The 13,781-nt window shown below is 43.4% G+C and overlaps 1 protein-coding gene across 1 annotated transcript; it reads left to right on the top strand.

The window, feature by feature from the left end:
• Positions 1-807: 807 nt before the first annotated feature.
• Positions 808-5,705, top strand: FUT4 (fucosyltransferase 4). Its single transcript, XM_030947266.1, has one exon. The coding sequence runs from the start codon at positions 808-810 to the stop codon at positions 2,017-2,019; it is 1,212 nt and encodes a 403-aa protein (XP_030803126.1). The 3' UTR covers positions 2,020-5,705.
• The last annotated feature ends 8,076 nt before the right edge of the window (positions 5,706-13,781 follow it).

Raw genomic sequence — 13,781 nt, 5'->3', positions numbered from 1 at the left:
ACACTGGAGCAGTTCAAGAAGAACTGCAGGCCCTGAGAAGGACTCACGTTGGAGAAGTTCAAAGGACTGTCTCCCGTGGGAGGACCCACACTGGAGCAGGGGAAGGGTGTGAGCAGTCCTTTCCCTGAGGAGGAAGGAGCAGCAGAGACACCATGTGATGAACTGACTGCAGCCTCCATTCCCCATCCTCCTGCGCTGCTGTTGGGGAGGAGGCAGAGACATTGCAAGCAGCATTGAGCCTAAGAAGACGGGAGGGGTGGGGAGAAGGTGTCTTTCAATTTTGGTTTCATTTCCCATTACTCTAGTCAGAATTTGATTGGCAAGAAATTAAGTTAATTTCCCCAAAACGGTTTTGTTTTGCCCGTGACTGTAACTGCTAAGTGATCTCTCCCTGTCTTTAGATCGATCAGAGAGCCTTTCGTTGTATTTTTTCTCCTTTGCCTTGCTGATGAAGGCAGAGACAAAGCGCCTGAGGAAGGCAGAGACAAAGCGCCAGCGGTGCCAGGGCGCGGGCGCCCTGAGATTCCTTGTAAGCGTCCCTACAACCTTTCCCGTGCGTACTGGGGCCTGGGCTCTCGCCAGAGATCCCTCCTGAGTGCGGAGACACAGATTCCCTCTGCGGCCCCGAGCCAGGCATGAGCAGCCGAGCGGCCCGGAGCCGCAGCTCACGGGGCAGGCGGCGAGGCCCCGCCAGCCGCCCGAGCACCGCTGTCCCCTGAGGGCGGAGCGGCAGGGCCGCGGCGGGCGGGGCAAGGCGGCGCCCAGGGGCCTGGGGCGGCACCCGGGCCGGGGAGGCGGCGGGCGGGCATGGCCGGGAGGGGCGGCGGCACCGACACCGACACCTCCCCGCTACCGGGGCCGGGGGTGGGGGCAGAGCGGCGGCGGCGGCAGCAGCCCCAGCCCCAGGATGCGCTGCCCGGCGCCGGTGCCCTGCGAGGGGCAGAGCGTTGGCAGCGGGCGGCGGGGATGGAGGCGGCCCTGCGGCGCTGCTGCTGGCGGCGCTGGCGGCTGGGCGGGCGGCGGTGCGCGCTGGCGGCCGGGCTGCTGGGAGCCGCCGCCGCCGCGCTCGCCCTCTACTCGGCGCTGCCCGAGCCGGCCCGGGGGGAGGGCGAGGCGGTGACCGTGCTGCTGTGGTGGGAGCCCTTCGGCCGCCCGCGGCGCCTGCCCGACTGCCGGCGGCGCTACAACATCAGCGGCTGCCGCCTCAGCGCCGACCGCAGCCGGTTGGGCGAGGCGCAGGCGGTGCTGTTCCACCACCGCGACCTGGCGCGGCACGGCGCCGAGGGGCTGCCCCGAGGGTCCCCGCCGCGGCCCCCGCGCCAACGCTGGGTGTGGATGAACTTCGAGTCGCCGTCGCACTCGCCCGGGCTGCGGGGGCTCGCCGGCATCTTCAACTGGACCATGTCCTACCGCCGCGACTCGGACGTGTTCGTGCCCTACGGGTACCTCTACGTCCCGCCGGCGCCCCGGCCCTTCGTCCTGCCCCGCAAGACGCGGCTGGTGGCCTGGGTCATCAGCAACTGGAACGAGGAGCACGCCCGGGTGCGCTACTACCGCCAGCTGAAGGAGCACCTGCCCATCGACGTGTACGGGGCGCGGGGGCTGGCGCTGGCCGAGGGCGGCCTGGTGGAGACCGTCTCAGCCTACAAGTTCTACCTGGCCTTCGAGAACTCCCAGCACACCGACTACATCACCGAGAAGCTCTGGAGGAACGCTTTCTCCGCCAGCGCCGTGCCTGTCGTCCTGGGACCCCGCAGGGCCAACTACGAGCGCTTCATCCCCCCCGATTCCTTCATCCACGTTGACGACTTCCCCAGCCCCCGGCTGCTGGCCACTTACCTAAAATTCCTCGATAAAAACAAACCCAGCTACAGGCGGTACTTTGCCTGGAGGAAGAAGTACGAAGTCCACGTCACCTCGTTCTGGGATGAGCATTTCTGCAAGGTCTGCGAGGCTGTTAGGACAGCTGGGAATCAAATCAAGACTGTTCAGAATCTGGCCAGCTGGTTTGAAAGCTGATGTTCCTGGCGGGTGACAGCCTGGACAGCTCAGACCAAGTGTCAAGGTGTCAGGAAGGATGATTCCCACAGAAATCATTAGCCCAGGTAGACGGCATTAGCCGCAGGAGGCTGGCATCAGTTGGAGAAGCATACAGGTACAGGAAAACAAGCTGTGAAAAGCCTATGAAAGGAAGATTTTTATTAAAGAGAAAATTATGAAGGTACAAAGAGACATTATGCTAGATGATTCCTAAAGAACAGAGTTAAATTTCCAGAAGTTGTACTGTTACAGAACTTTTAAATTTCTGCACAGCTCAACATAAATATCTGATGCCAAATTCCCCAGCTGTACAGCTGAAACCAATTTTGGCAGCTATGACAACTTCCTGGACCGTGAAACTTTCCTCTGGTCACAGAAGACACATGATCAGTGCTGGTTTTCTGTAATACTAAGACAAAAATGAATGTTTTAAACTGTTTTTTATGCATGTGAAAGCTATTTACAGACAAATTCTGAGCCACAAGTGTTGAATGTAAGAATCTGATTTTACAGTAGCACCTTTTAGCTTGAAACTGCAGCAGCTAGTTAATAATGCTTTGAACCAAATAATTGTTCTGTTTAGGAAAAAGCCTGTGGGGGGACTGAATCTAAATGGACAAACATTTAGATGGTGTAAAGTATGTACAACAATTCCAGATGATGTAAAGTATTTCTCCTACTACCTGCTGAAACCATAGGCATATTTATCCTGTATGAGAGTAGATTGGAACTTTAAGTACAGGAAAACACAGACTGTAGGGAAGAAAGTTGGAAAACTTCCACCCTCCCTTTATTCAGGAATTAGAAAATGTTTACAGGTATCTGCATGTTTTTTTTCTGCAAAATTATTGACATACAGGAAAATGCAGGGAAAGGCTCAGAATTGCAGGGGTTTTATTGCTGTATTGAATATATATACAGAAAGGCTAACTTTTTTCTCAAGTATCAGCAGACAGTGCTGTTGTGTAGCAACTCTTTCGATTTTTGGCATGCATTTAAAAAAATTCTGCTGGAGGACAGACTAGTCAGAATGTTGTTTTGTTGTTTTTAAAATCATAATCACCAAAAAAATCCCCAAACTCCCAAATCACTTCCGTTCAGAAAGAAAATTACTGTAGAGAATAAGATCTACATTGTTGGTAAAATACAGATTGTGTGAGGAAAGAATATAAAAAGGGAAGGATTTACTATTTTCTCTTCCTTTGGTTTTGACGTCTTTTTGTGGCTCAGTTTTTTAATCAATTCACAGGTTCTTAAGGTAGAACTCTCTTCGCTCAGTGCCTGTCAAGGAACATTTACAGTAGTCATTCCGTTTTAGACTTCCACATTTTGCTGGAGCCATCCTAGTAGTGGATGTTACATGTAATCCTGCTCTGCCAAAGCCAGATCTTTTGGTTACATGTAATCTTGCTCTGCCAGAGCCAGAAAGAAACTTCTGTTACAATTACACATTCTTGCCAAGCTCAGCCTCCCTGTCTTCTGCAGCTCTGAAGTTTGGTGGCAAAAAAATGGCAACCTACAAGAGAGAGACTTGCCCACCTGAATAAGATATTCATTCTGCTGCTTTTTAATCCATGGAGTTACTCAGAGAGTTCATTTAGAATAAAATCATGGGCACAGAACAGGTGGAAAAAGGAGAAAGTCAGTTGCAAATAAAAGATGGGCATCAGAACAGGCAACCTCACTGGCATTTGTGCGTCATATTTAGGTTAGGAAAGGATTAGATTTGACTTAAGCTCTATGGGATGTTGGATGAGTGCTTTTAAGATGTATGAGCTGGCAGTCTACTGTAATTTATTTCTAGTTAGATGTTCCCCATTATTAGGTAAGAATGGAACCAAGGATTATTGGGAAAAAACCAATAATAATGAAATTCATTAATAATTTGCACAGTTTTACCAGTTCAGATCTTGCAGGCTTCTCCAATTATTCCCTTCTGCTTTTGTGCAAGGAGGGGGTTGGCTGAAAGTGCTTGATGAATCTTTCTGCTGCCAGTGCCAGAGTTGCTGTAGAATATTTATTGGGAAGGGAGTGAAAACAATCTATGCAATATGGGATGTAGTAGGGATGATTCCTAGTGCTGCACTTTCACTCCAAGAAGTATAAAGTGATTGTTTAAAGTAAAAGAGTGTTCTTCATGGCATGGTCATCTGTTTCTCTATCAGTAGTTACTGCTACCATAATACTGGGTTTGACATTTTTAAAACTCCAATATAGGTATAATATTAAGTATAATACTCAAGTGTCAGGATGATAGGTTCCCTGTTTTCCTTTGAATGTATAGTATTTTTTTTCTGATCAATTTTTATTAGAATTTGCAGAACTGTATACAAAAACCCAATCTTAAAAGTAATGAAATGATATTTAAGATTGCAATAATTTTTATCAGTCTGCTGAAACCAGTGCATTTTTTCAGTCCTCTTAATTTTTTTAGCATTGTGTGGAAGTTTCCAGGCACATAGTTCTTCTGTGTAATCATTAGTAATGCCATGTGCAGAAGATCATGCTGCAGGAGCATGGGAATTTCCAGAGATTGCAAGTGTTAATTTTCTTCTCAGCCTCTCTAAAAAAAGAGTTGAAACCTTAGAGGGAATATTTTTGTAAAATTCAGAAAAGAAGTCCAAAGCAATTAAAGCATCATTTTGGTAAAGTGGACAGAATTGCACAGTATTTGTAAATTGTGCATTGAAGATTTTCAAGAACTGTAGGGTGAAAACTGCAGATTTATAGTAATTATTGCAGAGCACTTGAATTAGGAGAAGAGAAGCCTGTTCTAATTTCATCATTCTTACACGGATGTTGCAAATTTGTGGCTTTCCATTTGGGAGGAAAATCAGCCTAGGCCTATAGCTGCTGAAGTCAGTATTACAGAATGTCTATAGATCTCTGGTTTTTGGTCATCCACACCATGAGCTAATAGTGTACTGTTACAGGTAAAGGACTGGCTTTTCTAATGCACTTTGTAGAGCTCTAGTTCAATGATAAATATAAAGTTTGCCTGAATTAACTGGTTTGTACATTGGGTAACAAGGCATTGCAGATGATGTATATAATCCAGTTGTAAAAATTGGGGAAAGCTATTTTCTATTTTTAGTCGAAAAATTTCCTTGAATACATTTTGGAAAATTTTTTATTCCATGCCTTAAAATATTGGGGTGGAGGGAGAGAAAGGAAGATCATTATCTTCTGGGTTTTAAAAGAAGAAGAATTACCATTAATTTTTGGTTATGATGTAAATAGAATAGAGAATTATGTGATCCCTCAAATTGCATATTCTATCTCAGGGAATTTTATACTGTAAGGTGTCTTGATCTTCATAGAATGAAGTAACTTTATATTAATGATATATATTGACATTCAATAAAATTAAAGGAAGTAGTGCAAAATGACCCTATTTTTTATTCTGTTGTCTGTGTTATGAAAGCTGAAGAAAACTGCTTTTTAAAGAGAATGAATGTCTTTTCATGTTGGTTTAATAAATAAAAGTGGCTGATTGTTCTCAGAGCAGTCAGACTATCTGAGGTTACGCATGAAACCTGGTTCTGCCAGGAGAAAAATATTTTCATAGGAAACGCTGAGTTATTTTCTATATGAAAAGGTGCATTTATTGAAATTGGGTGTTGGAAAAATGTAATTTCAAACAAAATAAAAAAACAAACTTTCTCTTGACCAACAGAGAATTTGAATGTGGTTGGATTCTTTTTGCCGCCCTTAAATTTCAGAATGAGACTACGTTTATTTTGGTATTCAGCATGTAATACTTTATCTTCCTTTTTAGCTACAGCTTTTTTTCCATGGTTGTTCATGGTTGTTTTCAACTGAACAACAAAAGACCAAGAGCCAAAAGCTGTTTTCCCTAAGCTCGTGTTAACACTGATTGCTGCGCAAGTGATGGCTTACCCCCTTTCTTTACTCATCTTCTGTACAACTTAGTGCACAGTATTGAGTAAGCATTTCTGGAAATTCCTGAATGGAAGGAATTTCCAGGAAAGGGGAAAAGAGCTACAGACCTTGCTTTTCCCCCTGAGCATAGCTACAGACCTTGTTTTTCCTTGTATCATTATCATATTTAACTTTTCTAAGTAGAGCTTAAACTGACTGCTTGCTTAGTCCTGCCTGAGGGGGGAAACATTTTTTTAGCTCATTTTCCAGATGGCTCTGAACACTGGGTTTGGGAAACTGGTTAAATATTTTTCTGACAAATATTAGGTACCGCTTGTTCAAGCTTGTTTGGTGAGTGCGTGAGTGAGTGAGTTATGTCTGATTAAACTCACACAGCTCTCTATCCAACAGCCATATAGAATGGTGTTTGTTCTAAGAGAGTAAATAACCTTTTGTAGGGTGCACAGACCTGACTCAATCTAAAATCTGTTGACGAGAATGCAGTGACTTAATGTGGATTTAAGTGGTGTTTAACTAAAGATAGCTTAGGATCCAAGTATAACAGCCTGTTTTTAATCAGTAAAAAAAAAAAAGTCATTATTTGAATAACTTGCCTGTAACCAGCTTGGTTTATGTAACCAACTCAGTTTTACAATTTGCATAATTATATCTTTTCTTCTGTGTGGTCATTTAAAAAACAATACCTCAGGCCAGAATTTCTGTGTCTTCTTTGCATTCTGAAGATTTATTTTTTAATGGTCTTGAGCTAAATACTTAAGCTTAATTTTCACACAATGGCAGCTGTTCCTGAGAGTCTCACCCTGAAATTATCTGAGTTAAAAAAGTTAAACCTGTTTTTCAGGAGTGCTTTGAGAGCTGCAGGGATTTTTCACTGCTGGCACTACGGGTGCTCAATGTGTTCAGGAAACATCAAGAAGCTATGACCCCCTCTTAATTGAAAAATTTTCTCTAAAGGAGTACATGCTTTTCTGAATTCCTTCAATGATTTTAGGTCCTTATAATTGCATGACTTTAATTTTTGCAACAGATTTAAAACTGGACTTTATTTCAGGAATACTAAATATTTTAATAATATTCTTTTAATAACTATGAAAAATGGTCCCACATTTGGAACTTGATTTTTTCTCTATTTATCAAAACATCTTTTGAAGTTAATCAACCCATATGTTGGCTGTACACATTATGGAAGAAAATTCTGCATTTGCATCCTTGAATTTGTCATTGATATAAAAGACGTTGTAGATATTTTGGATTATGAGAAGCTCATAAAACAGGAGAACAGAGCATTAGGAATGCCCAAGCTGTGGCCTACTATGGCTCTGAGATCCTGATCACATGAATGCTTATGACTGGAAATTGGCCATCTTGCTTTTAAGCAGAAGGCAGAAAGATGATTGCAAATAAAAAACATAGATTATCAGATTGTGAATATATTTTGGTGCATTTGTAATGCTGCCAAATATCTTTGTGTAGTATAAACATGATTAATTTATTTGAAGCAAGCACAACATGACTACATGAAATACAGCAAAATAATTGTCCTAAAGGCAAAGCTGGATTCAAAATGGAAAAATGATACTGAAAAAAACCCCAAACTCATGCAATTGTGGGAAAGCATGGGTGGACATTTTAAGTTGTTAAGTGGAAACAAACAGAGAATGTCCTTGGAACTGCTGACTCTAGCCCAAACTGAAACCAGAAAACATAGGTTCAGAGTCATGCTGGTACTCATGCTTACATCTACTTCTGAATAGGAATGGTCTGCTGAAATTAAGGCAGAGCTCTGAGCATTTTTATTCCCCTTCCAGTCCCAAGTGTATGTTTTGTTTGCCCTATTGTTGGTTTCCTTTCTCTGTCATCCACATGTTTTTCCTCAAATGTGCACAGACCTGAGGATGTCTTCTTTAATGTCTTATTACTTTAGAGAAGGAGAGCTCAGAGGAGATAAGTAATATATGGATGGTTGCTGGAAATTTTAGTTGTATTTTGCAAGAGTTCTGGGGTAGATCAAGTAAGCAATACAAGCTGAATACAAAACAGAGAAGCATGTTTTAGGGCAGTGTAGGAATCTATAAAGTTAGAGGGTTTTAGGTTTGTGGGAGCTGGACAGAAGAAACAGGGACGCAGGGAAACTCGGAAGGAACAGAAGGCACAACTTGTTGGCAGGGCAGCATCTTGTTGGATACCCCAGCTTGGTCTGAAACCTCTCATCAGGTTTTAAGGCTGAGACTTTATGCTGTGAGTTTTCTATTTAGTGGTGAAGAGTACTGTATCACGTATCCGGAGATAGTCCCACTGATGTATTATTTCAGAATCAAAGAATCATAAGATGGACTATGAACAGAGATGGTAAGTCTGTGCTGTGAAAAAATTTGTCAGGTTAATTAGAGCAGAATTTGTCCTGAGTTCAGGCTCTGATAAAGCATATTAATGAGAATCCTTAATGAAAAAACCCAGGTTCATCACACTGTCTGTTATGGTGTCTGTGGTGAGGAATGTTTTCTGTGCTGTCTTTACAGTTGGGTCATTTTTGTTGCTACTACTGAGGTATTTATTAAAGTGAGGATAAATCCACAGGAGTTGCTTAGTTTTTAGTAAAGAATTTTTTATGGGACTGCTGATAGAGAGGAGATGAAATCTGGTCTCCTGCTCAGAATCAAGGAGAGAAGCATTCTGGAGCAGCCCAGAAGCACCATCACTGCAGGTAGTATGAGTGAGTAGCAGACCTGGGCTTGACTCCATGCGGGAGATAGAGAAGATAAAGAAATGTTACCATAGTAGTGGGGTTTTTTTAAGATACTGAAGTACTTTGAACCCCATTGCCTAAAACATTTGAGGAATGCAAGGTGTTTCAAAACAGAACACAAAAGGAGACTCTTTTGGTCACAGGCATGGACTTTGCCATAGCCTGAATGTGTTCCTATGCATAAAAGCTGCAGAAACAGGACAGAAAGGCCCCATAAGCCTTTTTCCCCGGTAAGCAGCCAGAAGAGAGCACAAGAAGAAAGCAAGGACATCACCAAGGCTGTAAAAGAAATGTGTTAGTTGAAGATTGCAGCAGCCTCACTGGCAGCCCGAGTGACCTGACCAGGGCAGGGGCAAAGGGAGGGTTCCTCTTGTATTTAACATCTGGGAATAATTTTACCCTGAACATAGAAGCAAGATACATGATCCTTTCAGCTGGGTTGAGTACCATCAACAGCGCACTGAGGAACAAGTTAAGGTATATCTCCAGTGTTTCAGAAGAAAGAAGAATCTCACTCCTCCTCTTGTAGGTGTGGGAGGCAGAGCCATAAGCTGCATTCCTTGCACTGGTTAATGACTTGTGACATACTGTGGGAAAAATCTTTTTCCGAGCATTGCCTCAAGGGCAGAAGTGTTTTTAGCCAACCTTTTTTTAAAAACCAATGGTCTTAGAACTTGACAAGCTCTTACAACTGTCCAACCTCTCCAGCTGGCTGAGCTATGAACTCTTTTAAACAGTGTCTGCTGGCTGTGGACAGCTACCCATGCTATTTAGACATCTGAATAAACTTTTTACAGTTTAAAATGCTCAATTTCTTCCTTTTGCTCTGGCGGTTGATGTGTCTACCTGTCACGTTTCTGCTATGGATCAACCTCCACATCTTGCTCTCATTTCCCTCTCGATGGACTGCTGGCCAGCTCAGCTGCTTGGCAGGTTAACCTGGACTGGTGGGTTTGGATACTTAACAGAAAAGTAGCATCATGAAACAAAAGGTATGTATGTGGTTTTCTCTTTTGCTGGCCTTTTGGGATTGTGGGTAGTCAGGCTGGAGTTGAGCAGAGAAGGAAATGAAATGTAGAACTGAATGATGTATCTTTTTGCTTTACCTAAAGCTAAATATACCCAAAGAATGTAAGAGCTTCTAGAAGATAAGTGTCTCTAAAAGCCAAATTGAAGAAATTCTCTCTATTTGCCCTGTAATGTTCCCCCTGACAGTGGTAGAAATTGGGGTGGAGAAATCTTAATTTCTAATTTTCTAAACAGCTGCTTCTCTGCAAATTCAGATTTGATCCTTAATGGGCTCAGAGCACTCCCTCATCTTGTACCATGGCTTGTTCATCTGCTTGATCCTGCTGAAGTGCAAGGGGATCTGGACTGTTTTAACCTGTCCTTGAGTCCATCTGCTTTCCTCTGGCAGATGAGTAGTGCCTGGAGGGGACAGTGAGCTCTGTGTGTGTGAGGGCTGGCATCTCAGATCCCATGCTCATATCTACCTGGGGGATCCAGAAACAGACCTGACCATACTGTTCAGCTCCTCCCACGTCTCCCTATGCCCCTGCATCTTGTAAATTGTCTTAATACTTGAGCAGTGTTACTTGCAGGCTATGCTGGCTCTGCACAGAAAAGCCATGAGAGAACAGCAGACCATATCTTGGCCCCACGTCTTCAATCCACAAGCCAAACCCGCAAAGTAGCCCAAATGTCTCTAAGTACGCCTTCTATGAAACGTCAGATACTTCAGAAAGTCTGATATCTAGGCCACATCCTGTGTGTTTTATCATTAATAACTTCATTTATTTTGCAAGCGCTACTTTAAAAAGGCAGAGTGTTATACTGGCCAAAGAGAAAGTAGGCTGCTTTTTTTTCCTCCCCGATGTTAACAACTGGACTATGTGCAGGCTGCCAAAAATTTCTGGTTGCTTGGGATATTGTTCAGCCACATGGTGCTTGTAATGTTCTGTCCGCATCCATGTATCCTGTGGATTTCATAAGTGGTTTTGGAGTATATAAAGTGTCATCAGCTCTTATGCAAATTTCTGCTTCTTATCAGTCTAGACCACAGTTTGTGCTATGAAGCCAGCAGCTGGAGCAAGACTTTTAAAAATTATAACTTTCTCTATGTCATGTCCACCTCTCTTGCTCTAGATTAGGATCTGTGTTTTAAATCATGCTGGGACAGTACGCTTACTGCACTGGTGTACTATGCCCTGCTGCTTTTGGATATCTTGCACAGTCTAGCAGTTTTAATGCTGCCACAAAAATATGCGCAAATGAGTGAAGAAATAGAATAGATTTCACGAGTTCAGATGAAACTGCCACTTTATAACCCTTAGTTTTAAACTTAAGAATGCAGGGGGTAATTTCAAATGGTTTATCTGAAGTTACATAAATAAAAGGCAGCTGAGGGACTGGGAACCTGTTGTCTAGTGTTAGAGTGAGTCTGCTGTCACTTCCACGTAGCAGTCTGAATATGGCCCTTTCAGCTTCAAGACAGACTGGATGAGAGCCCATATATTAAGTCAGGATTGGCTTGGCAAAACACAAGTGAGAGGTGGGCAGCAGATTTTGTCACTTGCTCATTTTGGCATCTCTTCAGATGAAACCAGAGATCCTAATCAGCGCTTATTTATTTTCAGCTCTGATGTGTCATACTGATGCATTTGTGGATTCCTTATGGGTTAACTACAGACTTCAGTTTGAAGCGTGATATGAAAGAGTAACTGGGATATAATTTTTGTGTTTTGCAATGTGTGTGTTGCAAGATGCTTTGCCAGCAGAGATCCTACAGGCAAAGCAGACTGCTGTACCATTAAGGTTGGGACCCAGAAGGACTCAGGCATTTCAATTGATACTGAAATTAAACATGATTTGTACATCTGTAGGATTCTGTGTTTAGATTAGAAGCATCTACTCTGACTCCTGTTTCTGTCCATGCCTACTGCATTCAGCAGGGTGTTCTCAGGAATACTGAAGTACTCTCTTGGACTTGCAGTCGAGATTTACCTGTGCACACATAAAGGCTGAAGGAATGTGGCCTGGGTGACTGACAGGTGTGTGAGAGAACAAAAAGATGCCACTGCAAGGGAATGCTGGCTTTGTTCTCACAATCTCATGATGTTTGCAGCACATTAAAGTCTTAGATATTGAGCCTTCTGAAATGCTGCTTCTGCATCGAAGAGAATGTATCCATTTGTTTCTGTGACATAGCATGTCTCTGGTCTTACTAGAGGGTTGCCAATCATCTGATTTTACAGGTACTTCTCCATTGTTTTATAAGAAAGTAATTTCACTCACATCCCGGGTTACTTGGTTTATATGATGAAAACTCAGCATTATAATTAAGCTAAAGGCAAGTCTGGCTTCAGTGAAAATGTCACAAAATTTTATCTTTTTTTCAGCCTCCACAACGTCTGATACAAAACAAGAGAGAGGTATCTGAGGGGTCCTAAGTCCTGTGATCAGAATCTTTCCTGATCTGTGCTCTTAGGACAATATTCTATATATTTTATGATTCTATGTCTTCTGTAAGAGGTAGTCCAGGAGGCACAAGTAGATTTTATCCTTTTCTGAAGCCTTGCATATTCCTAGTTCATTGGAAGTCATTTTAGCCTGACTTTCCTGGAGATAGCAGTGCTGGTCTCTAGGATGATACATTCCCCAGCATTTACCTCCTCCTTCAGTAGGTGACCCAAAGTATGAGTTGTGAAGGTGAGAGTCCCCACTCAGTCTAGTATCTCAGGTCCATGTGTGTGCTTACAGCTGTCCTTCACACAAAACAGTGCTCAAAATAGGTAGATGTAGCTCATGATCAGTTCTTATCTGAGCCCAGAGATGGTAGTAATTAATGGTGGTCGGATGCTGACATGTTTGGTACAGCCTGATTCCTTGCCCTAGGAACACCTCAGTGGAGTAAGGTGGGACCTGCCCAAACCATTCCTTATTCTTATTTCTCTTTCACTTTGGTTACAGTAGGCATAGAACCGCTCTGTTTGTAAATGCACCTAATATTATCCTTATTTCCTAGGGGGATTGTGAGGTATTTTCCTCCCTCAATAAAGTACTTTGAGATCTATAAACAAAAAAGCTACTACAGTGGTATGAAGGAGATGATGCTAGAGACTAAAGGAGTGCATGGCAGTCAATAAGATGAGAAGACTGCTGTATTAAAGCAGCCTGGATCTGTGACCTCTATGGGATAAGTCACTCTCATCTTTGCTAATCTGAGGCTCTAGTAGGAGTTGTCACTTCTGCTCTGAGAAGGCAAAGCAACCTTGCTCCCATCCCCATTCCCACCCCATTCCCATCCCCATCCTCTGCACAATGTCTTTGAGAGGAACATTGTAAACATGATGGAGCTGGGAACGTCCCCTTCGTGTCAGCACTCCCCTGAAAGTTTGACCTGGCTCTGTTAAAAATGTTCACCCATGTCCCACCAAAGCACGAGGGAAAACTCTCCGGTGGCTTTCTTGGTGCATCACCCTACATGTCAGTGCTGTATTTGCCTATAGAAATATCACAGGAGACACAACAAAAGGGCTGCTCCCACGCCAACCAGAGTGACCATGCTGATGTGATGTTTATTCTGAAAGCAGAAGAAAGTGAAAATAAGGTCAAACTGTTCTTTCCACGTGCAGTGTTTGCATTGCATTAGTGTAGTAATATTTTTATATACCCCTGGTGTTTTGCATCTCTTTGATCTTTGCAATCTCACACACTACAGCACAAACAGAACATGGTCTGCAGGAAGCAGCAGTGCATTGTGTGCCTTTGTTTGCAGTGAGCATGACCTCATGAGTTATGTTCCAAAGTTCCAGAGAAGCCCATAGCCCAGAGCAAAAGACATGTTTCTATTTTTCACCACTTGTATACACCTCTTTAATATAAAGCAGAGATGTCAGACGGTCTTGTTGTGTTTTGATTTTCAGGGGACACACCATGACTTTCAATAACCTGATGCTCTACCCATCATGTGCTATGTTTTCTTTGCCCCCTGGGGATGCACACAGACAATGGGGGATGCATTTGTGTCTGCACACAGCAAAGCGTGTACAGTCTCGGGGATCACGGGACAAGGAGGTCCTGTATCAGAGCA

This window comes from Camarhynchus parvulus, chromosome 1 (genome assembly GCF_901933205.1).
Source record: "Camarhynchus parvulus chromosome 1, STF_HiC, whole genome shotgun sequence".
Classification (NCBI taxonomy): Eukaryota; Metazoa; Chordata; class Aves; order Passeriformes; family Thraupidae; genus Camarhynchus; species Camarhynchus parvulus.
Note: the sequence above shows the minus strand (reverse complement) of the source record. Positions and strands in the feature narration are given on the sequence as shown.